General features: G+C 34.2%; 1 protein-coding gene across 6 annotated transcripts in view; it reads right to left on the reverse strand.

Annotated features, from left to right (window-relative positions):
* The window catches only part of VPS13C (vacuolar protein sorting 13 homolog C), a 196,197-nt gene that overhangs the window by 164,726 nt on the left and 18,264 nt on the right, over nucleotides 1–13,207 (reverse strand). For 4 of the 6 annotated variants that reach the window (XR_013520680.1, XM_035258763.3, XM_078333289.1 and 1 more), the window contains 3 exons: nucleotides 9,414–9,509; nucleotides 7,668–7,769; nucleotides 2,225–2,287 (listed from right to left, as the gene is read on the reverse strand). Coding sequence is in view for 4 of the 6 variants with exons in the window: in XM_035258763.3 (XP_035114654.3) it covers nucleotides 2,225–2,287; nucleotides 7,668–7,769; nucleotides 9,414–9,509 (261 nt within the window). In the remaining 2 variants the exon portion in view is untranslated. The remainder of the gene's footprint in view (nucleotides 1–2,224; nucleotides 2,288–7,667; nucleotides 7,770–9,413; nucleotides 9,510–13,207) is intronic. The other 2 variants (XM_035258764.3, XM_054239324.2) reach the window with 1 other exon arrangement.

Below are 13,207 nucleotides of genomic sequence, written 5' to 3' on the forward strand. Positions count from 1 at the left end.
TATTATATCAAATCCAACAAGTGGAAGTTTCTTAAAGGTAGTTGCATCATGGAATCTGAAACCCTATCAATGAATTTTTCATACAAATTAAAATCAATTAGTCCATCTTGTACTTTAAATGAACCCTTTACACATGTATGTTTCTTATCATCCATTGGAAATGTTGCTTTATTGAATTATGCAAATCTTCCAAATGTCACGGCATTTCATTATTTAACGTCAAAAGTCCCATCTGTTAATATTACCACCAATCTCATCAGAAAAGTCTTAAAGTATTACTGGGAAGCTGTCGATCTCAAGGTGGCAAATGGAAGTTTTTCAAAATTCTACTCAAGAGCTCAAATTGTATCATTGGCAACAAAGATTGCCAGTTGTTTTCCTTGAAGTGGTTTTGCTGAGGCGTCTACCAAACAACCAAATCTGAATAATGGTAGTCTGTGATTCTTCCAAGTAAAAATGGTTTTCCAGAAAAAAAAGCAACTAGCTCAGCTCACAACTCGAACGTCTGCACAAGTACTTTCCTTGAGACAATCATCTTCCTTCAGCTTGCAGAAACGCTTCAGGCATACTTTCACTGCTGTTGCACAAAATATTAGAGACATGCTTAAGGGTCAAAGTTTATTAAAATTTAAAACTTTCTACTTCATCAAGGGAACCCGTAAGTAAAAACTGGCAATGTTTTCATTTCGTTTTGCTTACTGTGCGTACACGGTAGTGAAGTGCAGTGACCACTAGTATAGCTTGGTGCCACTACCTTGAATCGTGCTACGGCAGCCAGCAACTTTACACACTATTGCTTTTGTACCAGCAATGAAGATGTCAACAAAAGAAAAACTAAATAACATTCAGTATTATTATGAAAATCATTCTGACTTTTTGAGAACCATTGCTTTAACATAAAAAAAAGAAACATCAAATGAGGAAATAACATACGCTCAGAAACTGAAAGAGAACGATCACGAAACGCAGGTTAGGTCTTAGCCGACTGAATGAAGATATCAACAACAAAATAAACTGTTCTCATTTCAGAAGCAACAACATTCTGGACCTCATTTTTCATCTAGGCTAATGTACCTTTTTTAAGAAACTGAATCAATGAGGTTTTCTTCTATAGTCTCTGCTGGTACGGTCTGCTGTTTTTAACAATGCTACCCAGTCTACAGTGAGCTGGTTAGACTACATCCTACAAAACCGGACAGTGAGCCATGAGGATTTCCATGCTATCTTTTATATTAAACAAAGTAACTATAAGATGAATTAACAGAGCCAGCCACACTTATGAAAGGAGTAGAAGGGGAGCTCGGAGGAACACCTCAGGGGTAGTATCACCTAATGCTGTGAAGTCTGCCTTGAAAAATCTTCTTCCATTTGTCCTAATGAATCAACATATTAAAGTTCCTGGCTACAGAAATAATTCTAACATGATGTTTACTGTGTAAATTTCAAGATGCAGACCCACTTGCCATTTGATCAAAACAAATTTTAAATATGACTGAATTAATACAACAAGCTCTTGAAGTGTGATATAAAACATAAAGTTTAACAAATTTGATTCTGTAAAATATTAAATATTATTATTTCAATGTATTTGGCAGACTTCCTAGTACATAAAAGAATCGTATTATAAATCTTGAATACAAACAGTAAGCCTTTAATCTCCATTTTGTGAAGCTTGAAATTTCAATATGCTGGACAGAAGAGCAGTCTAGAGGCACTTCCAGAGCCACTACAGAGGTGAAATGAATCAAAGAGGACATGAGAGGGCGCTCAGAGGAACACCTCCTATCAAGGTTCTGAATTTGTTTTAAAAATCCACTTTATTGCTTTTTACGTTTCAAAATCGCCACTATCAGAGAGGAACTGCTTAATTCAGAAACTACTTAATTCAGAACTCTAGAACTAACGTCGAACTGGGAGACAAATCTGAAAGTTATTTGTAGATCACATTATAAAATTCATAATAACAGTGAATTATGTCTGTTCACCCCACAAACATCCGGCATCATCCAGCACGGTGACTGCCACAAGAAGACACTCAAATATTTAGTGAATGAATAAATGACTACAGGTAAGGAAAAGGAAACGATGGTAAAGGGGGAAATCACAAATTACATTTCCATATTTTCTAAAAGGATGGCGTGCCATCAAACGGACTCCACCAAAAGCACAAGCATATACAAGAATATGTTGGCATAGCTGAATATAATTAACCATGCATACCCACCAGGCTTGATGTCCTTGTAAACAAAGTTTTCCAAGCCATATATAAACTCCCCCGAATGTGTGCCTGCATCCACATGGCAGCAGTAATCAAAATGCAAAGCAATTTAAAGACAACTTTAATTTCACAGGTAAAATATGCCTAAACTTAATTTCAAATAATTAGAAATCATGTAACAGAACAATTAAAATTTGGTGACACCAAAACTATTTATTTCCAAGGAAATATTCACAGTGACACCATTTTTGTTCTTTTAACATGAAAACTTTATTTTCATAATATTAAAATTACTTAACAACTAAAATTATAATAATCATTTCAAATTATGTGAGGCAGATAAATATCAATTGTGCCTAATGGCTCACTGCAATCTTTGACAAGTTTTCAAACAGTGCAAAAATCTGCTATTTTGGTTCTCTTTTTGCATGCCATTTTGCCCATTTTCAGAATAAAATATTACTGTGATATTGGACACTAATTTTACAGTCAGCTGAAATGATCTCGTCTTACTGTAGTGTGATCTGGTCTCTTTGGATACACTGTCTGAATCCTTTACGTCCATTCTTGTTAATGATGGCTAGACAGCATCTGCCACTCCACTCTCCAAATCCAGTCTACACTAGACAACACTGCAAGTTTAACTTCCTTAAATCATAGCTCTGATCATGTGATTCCTTGGACTCTTAAAGAAAGAAAAAGGAAAACTTACTTCCCCACTGGCTACAGATGAAAGTTCACATTGCACAGGGTTAAGAATACAAGATCTAGAGCCAGACTGGGTTCAAGCTCTGCTATTTTCTAACCATGTTACCTAGAACAAGTTATTTAACTTTCACTTTCCTCAGCTGTAAGATGGGACAACAGCACTTACACGGCATGTGACTATTAACGGGTTAATTCATATAAAGTATTTTGAAGAGTGATTGGTGAATAGTAAATGCTCGATAAAGGTCAGCTGCTTTCACTGTCACTACCATTAACATCATTAGAGCATGCAAATCTCTAAAAACTCATCTAAACTTGGCTTTCCAACCCTAAATCCAACTAGTCTCTATCAGACTACCAAACTGTTAGCTGTGCCCACAGATGATCTATACTTTTCCACCTCACTTCCTCCTGTACCTATTATGCCTGCTCTCCTTTTTGCAGATCCATCCTTTAAACGCACTTGAAATACACACCGTCACAGTATCTATCCTGATCTGCTTGACTGACTATGACATGTTCATTCTGAACTCCCAGAAAACAGTCTGTACCTCTTTGATGGGACTCAACACTTTCTCTTGCTTATTATTATGCAAATTTCTTATTTGCCCATTTAAAATGTAAGGTCTTTGAATTGACAGGAGGGTCCAAGGACTCTGTAATTTTTTTTTTTTTGCTTCCAACAATGTACAGACTGGCATCAGACTTTTTTCAAAAGAACCTGGAAGCTAGAAAACATTCCCTCCAAAATTCTAATTTCTAACCTAGCATTCTAGCCCCAGACACAGCAAACAAGTGTAGGTAAAACACAAAGACATTCAGCCTTGAAAGAATTTTCAAAATTATACCCAATGCAACCATTCTTAAAAGCTTCTAGATGTGCTCTAGCAAAACAAATGAGTAAGCTAAGGAAGAAAAAGAAGGCAAAGGACCCAGGAAACAGGGAATTAACCACAGAAGAGCAATTAAGACCAGTCCTAAGATGACAACTGTGCACTGGTCTAAAAAACAATCGGTTCAGAGGGGAAACTCCAAAAGACAAGAGCGGGGTAGAGAGGACCAACAGATGGCTTTACGTGATTGGAAAACAAAGTCAATACTCAGATAACAGACAAATTTCATGTAGCATGTGAAAAAGAATTAAAGATAAATTTACATATAAGACTAAGCAAATAAAGTATTGACAAATTCACGAAAACCAAAAGGTTGTAAAAGAAAGGAAATACAGTCATAGTACACTCATATGGTTTGGATATCAGTCCCCTCCAAATCTCATGTTCAAATGTGATTCCCAAAGTTAGAGGTGGGGCCTGACGTGAAATGATTGGATTACGGGGGTGGGTCCCCCATAAATGATGTAATGCCTGCTTTCACTTCACCTCCTGCCATGATTGAAAGCCTCCTGAGGCCCTCACCAGGAGCAAGTGATAGCACCATGCTTCCTATAAAGCCTGCAGAACTGTGAGCCAATTAAAACTCTTTTCTTCATAAATTATCCAGTCTCAGGTATTCCTTTATAGCAATACAAGAACTGCCTAACACATATATCATCTAACCTGCGCAGTAAACAATAATTGTATTGTCATGGTAATCTAAGTACTGACTAGTAATTGACCAAAAATGGTATGTCCTTATTATGAGAAAATGGGAAGGAGAATTCAGGGTGCAAGGAGATAGAGAAGTAAACTCCTTCACTACCGTAACAGGAAGCCCTAGATAATGCCCTATATTAATGAACTAGATTAATGACAGATGTTAACATTGCTAAATATATATATATTATTAACTCAGGCCGAGCGCAGTGGCTCACGCCTGTAATCCCAACCCTTTGGGAGGCCGAGGCAGGCGGATCACGAGGTCAAAAGATTGAGACCATCCTGGCCAACATGGCAAAACCCCGTCTCTACTAAAAAATACAAAAATTAGCTGGGCATGGTGTCGTGCGCCTGTAGTCCCAGCTACTCAGGAGGCTGAGGCAGGACAAATGCTTGAACCCAGGAGGCGGAGGTTGCAGTGAGCCAAGATCCCACCACTGCACTCCAGCGCCTGGCGACAGAGCGAGATTCTGTATCTCTCTCTCTCTCTCTCGCTCTCTCTCTCACTCTCTAAATATATATAGATATATATATATATATATTTAACTCAAAGGAGTTGGTCTGAATGAACTGCCATTTTTCATCATGTCTTTTTGGCCAAAATATTGATTTTCAAGTGTGTGTACGTATTACTTTGATAAAATCCAACATCTTAGGCACAGAATCTAGCATTTGCAAATCTTTTGGACTTACTAGGAATTTAATCTTTCTCTTTATGATAGCCTTCACAGGAAAATAGACTCACTCCAAAGAAATAAAAGGAGAAAAACATCAAAGAGTTTATTTTTGCAGTCGAGCAAATTTTCTAAAAATGAACTCATAGTTACATTTCAATTTCCTTTTATTCCTATGATAGTGGGAAACAGTATATTTTTATCAAATAAAACAACCTAAGTCAAAATGATTTTTTTGAGCCGATCAGCATAACTGTTTTCATTTTTATCATCTGCTGCTTAGAGTTGAATCACCTCCTTCCCTTCCCTCTCTGAGTCCCTATATACGTGCAATGGTGCTTTTGTGCTTTCAATATCAATAAAAAGTAGAAAAATAAAGTATAATTAATAATTATTAATAATGGTAAAATGTAAACTATATAAAGGTCAGGGTTGTCTTCTATCAGTCACATGAATAATATTATAAGATGTGACTCATATCCATAGAAAAGAGAAAAAAAACTGCAACATAATTAAATGTATTTCTTAACAGTTAAGAAAAGAATAATCTAAATAAACTTCCCAATTCCTGAATTCATCTTATAGACTCAAAACTTTTTTTGACAAATATAACATGTTAAAACAGCATGTTAAAAGTTTCACTTGTTGAATTTCAATTCTGTATTTAAAAAAACTTAAATTTTATCATCCAAACTATAACGTCATTACTATATACAGCATAGGCCTAAGAGTTCCATTCACACAAAATACTACAGATGTACATCCTTTATGTCGAACCATTCATAATAGCCTCTTTGTGAGACCCAATTATCAGTTTTCTCAGCACTGAAGACCCAGGAGTCAAAATTTCCTATGTATGAAATGTGTGTAAAATAGATAATCATATTACCAATTAAACTGTCAACTACTAAAACAAATGAGACTATATACCATGTCTTTTCTTACAGGTGACTTAAAATACAAAAGCATTTTTTAAGCAAACACAAGTTATGCTCCATCTTTAAAAAAGGTGGAGTTTGAGATTTGGTTATTAATTATATATATATATATATATATCACTTATGGAATTATAAATGACAAATATGTAATTATATGTTATATCAGTATATCTAAGTATATATCAATACACTTGTTGATGAATATACATATGTCAATATCCTAATCTGAACAGTTTAAAGAAAAAAAGTGAAACTCTAGTGCTCTCCAATTATGGTCATTTTTATAGTACTATTTTTATATATGTTAATTAGCCAAAATTGAATATAAAGAAAAAAATCACACTGAACTGTCATGAAACAAAACCATTCTCGTCTTCCTTTATTTGCCACACGAAGGTGATATAAATTTTTAAAAAACTGTTTTCCTAAAAATACACATACTTAAGCTTCAGCAGGAAGACAATAAGCTTAAGAGTGAAAATAAGGAAGAAAAATGTTGAGACTTTTAGAAAATTTCTTCCATTATGGTAACCTCTGTTTTTTAAATAGCTTAGTAACTTTTAATAAAATAATCAGTATTTCTGCACAAGAAAAAAAATACCTGGAGCAAGAATTTAAAACTCTGATTAAAAACTTTAAGGAACAAGCTATTTTTAAAAAAGAGTTCTAATTGAGTCAATTAAGTCAGCAGCTTAAGCTAAGAAAAGAAATCTTATTATATCTAAATACAATTAACATAATTTCTAACTCAATATTTGCTTTATCTTTCAATCAAGACTATCTTCATCATAAAAATATATACACATGCCACCAAATAACATAAAAGTTATATAAAATGCTAATGACCTTTATACCCTAATCAGCAATTGCTGATTGACTTAAAAGAGATAAACACTGGATGTCTAGAAAAGTCCTTCAATTCATCACTCTACAGATGCTCTTTCATCTTCCCCTTATTCTTGCTCTATAACACAAATCAAGGTCATCAGATTTATTTTAGATAAAAACAAAAATGTAAACATAAGGCAAGATGTTAAAATGTTAAACCCTGAAGAATCGGGTTGTTTCTGTGTTTTGCTGCTTTTTATTATCCTGTACAACACAAAGGGAGACAGCTGGCACTAGAATTACAGCAGCATTCCCTAAACACCATTTCACTATTGCATTATGCTCTACCTCGTTACCTAGCAAGAACACAGGTAAAAACGCACACAAAGAAACTATTAACATTTGGCCAAAATAAACAGGCCTGCAAATACTCTAAATTTGGAAAGTCTCCTAAAGTAGCACAATAAAAATGACTAATTAAGAAAAGTGGAAAAATCAAATTAGCAACATGATAAAACACAGAAAAAAGGCAGTAACTTTTTCCTGAATGTGAGTCATGAAAATATAACCAATATTTTGAGACTTTTTAAAAATTATTTCTTTACAACTGCAGCTTATGAAGGCTTATGAAAGCATCCTCTTTAAAGGAAACTAAATATATCTAAAATATAGCTATATCTAAGTTTATCTAAAACGAACTTTTTACCTTTTTCTGCTGCTTTTTGAAGGGCTTCTTCAATTCGGGATAGCTCCTTCTGTTTAATATCCTGCAAGGATTTTTCTTCTTTTTCAGCATCGTACTTGATACCTAAAAATATATAGTCAATTCACACAAATGGAATTCATAAATAAACAAATGGAAAAAGTTCGGCCTCCTTATGATTGTGTAAGTATGTAATCTTTCTGCAATACAAAAATACTTTCAAATTTTTAGAAAAGTTTTACAAAATGTTTAAACACATATCATTCCTATTCGCTTACAAAAACTTAAACACAAAAAGGAGGAGGGAGGAAAAGAAATTACAGCGAGAAAGGAAGGTAGGAAAAAGGGAGAGAGGAGGGGGGTGAAACAAAGACAAGGAGAAACAGAAGGAGTACGGAAAGCACACCAGAATATTGCTCTGTCAGTGCTCAATTTTAAGAAATTACAAAATAATTTAATATCTAATACTACCTGGGATCAATATATATTGATTTTTTAAACTTTCAAAAAGTAATTCAGAATATGTATCAACAATCAGAAAATATATAAGCCCTTTTTATCTAGTAATCTCTTTCTGATCATGCAATGTAAGGAAATAACACAAAAGAATTAAAAAGATCTGGCCAGGCGCGGTGGCTCACACCTGTAATCCCAGCACTTCGGGAGGCCGAAGCTGCTGGATCACGAGGTCAAGAGATCAAGACTATCCTGGCCAACATGGTGAAACCGCATCTCTACTAAAAATACAAAAAATTAGCCAGATGTGGTGGCACATGACTGTAATCCCAGCTACCTAGGAGGCTAAGACAGGAGAATCGCTTGAACCCAGGAGGCGGAGGTTGCAGTGAGCCGAGAATTCGCCACTGTACTCTAGCCTGGCCAACAAGAGCAAAATTTCATCTCAAAAAAAAAAAAAAAAAGAATTAAAAAGATCTATAATGACATATTTATAATACTGACTATAAAGCAAAAAGCAGTTATTAGCCCACAACAGAGTACCATACAGCCTTTCAAAACTGTCATTGCCATCATGAAAACTGTCAAACACATCAAAAATGTATATAATAAAAGGCCAGACCAATGCTGTATATATAATGTGGTAGCAGCTACTGAAAATCACGTAGTCATAGGCTAAAGACTGAAGAGCAAAATGTAAAAATTAAAATTGTATTTGTATAATGGTTGAGAAATTGTAAATTTTCCCTAAAATGTCCAAACTTAACATTATATTGTTCTTACAAATGAAAAAAAATAAAGATATTACTTAAACATCATTATTTTAAAACATTAATTAAAAATTAAAATACTACAATTTCTAAGGAAAATATCACCAATTTTACAAATTTTTGAGAGAACATTCTCTCAAAACCCGAAGCAATAAAATGGGGAAAAAAATAAATTTTTCAATCTTGAAATCTGCAGATTAACACATCAGGATACTTTCAAAGATTTCTTTCACTTCATTTCCTATTAGCTGAGCCTAATTCAGCTCAACTGGAAGCCCTAGTTGCAAAACAAGTACTCACAGAAAGAATAAATTGCAAAAATAAATTAAATTTTCAACAACAAAAATACTTTATACACAAATGTAGTTATATATGTTCATACATATTCAAAATGTATGCACATATGTATGATTGGTTTATTTAAATTACCTTCTATCTTAATAAATAAATGTACGAAAATACTTAGGTAACAACTGAATTTCAATGTGATGTTAATGAGTGGTTATAACCGAAAATAACGTACTTGCTCCAGGGACAACAAGCAGGTATAATCCCTCTAGGGTCGCAACAACTGCTTCTCCATAAAGGTTTTTCCAAGGAATCTTCAAAGTTAATTTATCTAAAGAAACATAATTTCAACCTTAAATTCTTATTTGACTGCTCAAGAAGACATAATTCTCTCACTTTCCATTAGAGAAAAAGTATAAAAAACTCTTCATGCATATAGTATGTATATCACTAAAAAAAAGATGAAAAAACTCCAGCACTAAAGTTTACAACGGTCTTTTCCACGTAAAATTACTCTTAAGTAAAAATTCACATTGTAATTTTTATTTTTCGATACAAAATATTTTGATAACCATTATCCATTTAATATTCAAAAACTGTAAAATGAATAAGGCAGCTATTATTTCAAACCTAAAAAAAAAGGAAACTCAGTCCTAGAGAAGTGAAGTTAATTGTTTAGTCTATCTAGTGACTTAAGCAGTGACCAGATTACCAGTAAGGATGCTGAACCAGATTTGGTGCACAGCAGTTGATAGTATTAATATTGCACATGCTCTTCTATCCACATCAACAAATAAATCTTTACAGATGAACAGTAATAATATCTACACAAGCTACCAGCAATTGAAGCAGCAACACAGAGAAGAGATGCAAAGAACCTTGTGCAAATGGAATTTTGAGAGTATACCAAATTATCACAACAGGAAGAGGCAAACTCTAAAGGCAAGGCATACTGTTTCAAGAATAGCGTTATGAGTCACAGACAACTCAGACCAGTTATATTCCAAATATCTATTTATAAATCCCTTAAAAGACAGAACACATATCCTCCCTTGGAAACAATGGCATTAATGTCAGGTCCTCCTGAGGCAAGCCCACAAAAGCTTTCACTCATGACACAGACGAACTATGGCCCTAGTATTACTGTCCCACATTTGGGGTTTTATTGAAAGCCTATTCAGGGCAAAGGAGAGAAGACAAAAAGGGCACACTCTCAGCTAAATTTTGAAATGGGCAAAATCTGTTAAAATACTTCCGTGTTTCTTACCCCAATCTCTAGTATCCCCTTTCCAGGTCTCTAGGCAGCAAAAGGTATCCAGTCTGCCTTTCTACATCAACTCTAACCAAACCTTTCCTACACATAAAGCTTTACATGTTCCAAAATAAAATATCTTCCTTCGTCATAATTTTTTAAATTGTATTTAAAATCTATAGTTCTCTCAGAGCTAGTAATCAAGATTTTCAGGAGAAAAGATTCTGATTCAACTAAGTCATGCTTGTATGTGAATAATTAAGTTACTTACACCACCAGAATCACTGGTGGTTTTTTATATTTAAAATCATTTTTAAATGAAAATGCTCAAAGTTCAAAGAACTGAAAAACTGTATAACAAACTAAAGAGAAAATAAAATAATGTATTATAAGACGGAATATTTGGGGTCCCCTAGACAGATATGGAGGTAAGCCAGTTTTACCTGGTATCTATTTCCAAGAATAAAATATCAAATTATTTCTCCACTTAGATTTTCATTTCTCTTCAGCTTGGAAACCTGCTGAGTTTCTCAAATGGCTCATATGTCAGAGAAGTCTACAGCATTCATTTCTAGGTCCAACGATTTTATATTTACAATGGCTACTGTCATATTTGTAATTATATCAAAATCTCCTAACAAAACGTATGTGATTGACTTCTTGGTGAGCATAAGATTGAAAAAGTGGGAAATATCACTTTAACTAGCATACCAGAAAGGGACTATCTTTCCCTAAAGCTTTTCTTCTCTACATTTATCCTAATTATCCCCCAACTTCTCAAAAGGATCCTAGAATTGAGTTTTTTATATATTACTCCCTCCTTTTACATATCAGAAAACTTTTTAAATTTTTAAGAAAAAGGATAACTCAAGTGTACCCAGAAATACGTCTAGCTCTTAGAAAACCAAATCACACTTGAGCTTAATTACCCACAGTGACGCTACAGGTTAGGCATAATATTTTAGCCTAAGCAGAAATTTAACGACTAATATAAATACTTGGTATACCCCAAAAAAGGGGAATTATAAAGACTGTACATGCCTAAAGATGCTTTCAATCTAAGAAAATTTCTCCTGTTTCAAGAGACAAAAACATAAAAATATTCTTATATATTAAAAGGAAACATATATATCATGTAAAATGACCCAAACACAATATCCAAATAATTGCTAAGAGACGCTAGAGTAGTGAAAGACAAAGCCTTCCTATAATAGAGAATACTGAATAGAGAATAAAAGCGATATGGTGTAATAGCAGGGTGATAAAGTTGGAAGAAAGAATTCTTCCAACAAGTAGAATTCTAAAGTAAGAGTAAGCCATCTTGAATTGTAATTTATATATATTTTTTTAAGTAAATCCTAAACATAAAACCTGAAACTGTAAAATTCCTAGAAGAAAACTGAGGAAAAACTCATCTGTACATTAAGCGTAGGCAAAGAGTTTATGACAAAGACCCTAAAAGCAAATTCAAGAAAAACAAAATTAAACAAATGGGACTAGTTGAACTAAGAAGCTTCTAGGACGAGCGTGGTGACTCGGGCTTGTAATCCCAGCATTCGGGGAGGCCAAGGCAGGTAGATCACTTGAGCCCAATAGTTCAAGAATGCCATGGGCCACATGGCAAAACCCTGCCACTACAAAAAATACAAAAATGAGCCGAGTATGGTGACACATCCGTCATGTCAGCAACTTGGGAGGCAGAGGCAGGAGAATCCCTGGAGCCCCACGGGTCGAGGCTGCAGTAAGCCATGATTGTGCTCCAGCATTCCAGGCTGGACAACAGAGCAAGACGTTGTCTCTAAATTAATTAACTAATTAATTAATTTTTTAAAAATAAAAATAAAAATCTTCTGCAAAGCGAAAGAAATAATCAACACAGTAAACAAACAAACTACAGAAAGGGAGAAAATATTTGCAAATTATGCCTCCAACAAAGGACTGATATTCAGAATCTATAAGGAACTCAAACAAATGAACAAGGAAAAAAAAGATCCCATTAAAAACAGCAAAGGAAATACACATTTCTCAAAAGAAGAAATATAAGCAGTCAACAAACACATGAAAAAAATGTTCGAGATAATTAAGCATCAGAGAAATAAAAATTCACACCACACTGAGATACTATCTCACACCAGCTAGAACAGCTATTACCAAAAAGTCAAAATATAACAGATATTGGCATGGACATAAATGAAAGGGACCACTTGTGTACTGTTGGTGAAAGTGCAGACTGGTTTAACCTCTATGAAAAACAGGATGGAGCTATCGCAAGAAACTAAAAATAGACCCCGCAATCCCATTACTGAGTATCTACCAAAAGGAAAATAAATCATTATATTAAAAAAGACAGCTGCACTCGTATGTTCACTCGTCTGTATCACAGCACTATTCACAAAAGCAGAGTCATGCAAACAACCTAAATGTCCATCAACAGTTGATTAGATAAAGAGCATGTGATACATATATACCATGGAATAGTATGCAGCCATAAAAAAGAATGAAATCATGTCCCCTGCAGCAAGATGGATAAAGCTGGAGGCCATTATCTTAAGTAAACCAACTCAAGGGTGGAAAATCTAATATTGTATATTCTCACTTAATGGTGGGATCTAAACAATGGGCACACACAGACATAAAGATGCTTAATAGACATTGGAGTACACTGAGCTCCATAGAGACACTGCCAGGACAAGTAAGAGTTAAGGAATTAATAACCGTAATATATAAGGAGCTCAAACAACTCTATAGAAAAAAATCTAAAAATCTGATTTGAAAAT

Source organism: Callithrix jacchus, chromosome 8, assembly GCF_049354715.1.
Source record: "Callithrix jacchus isolate 240 chromosome 8, calJac240_pri, whole genome shotgun sequence".
NCBI classification, from domain to species: Eukaryota; Metazoa; Chordata; class Mammalia; order Primates; family Cebidae; genus Callithrix; species Callithrix jacchus.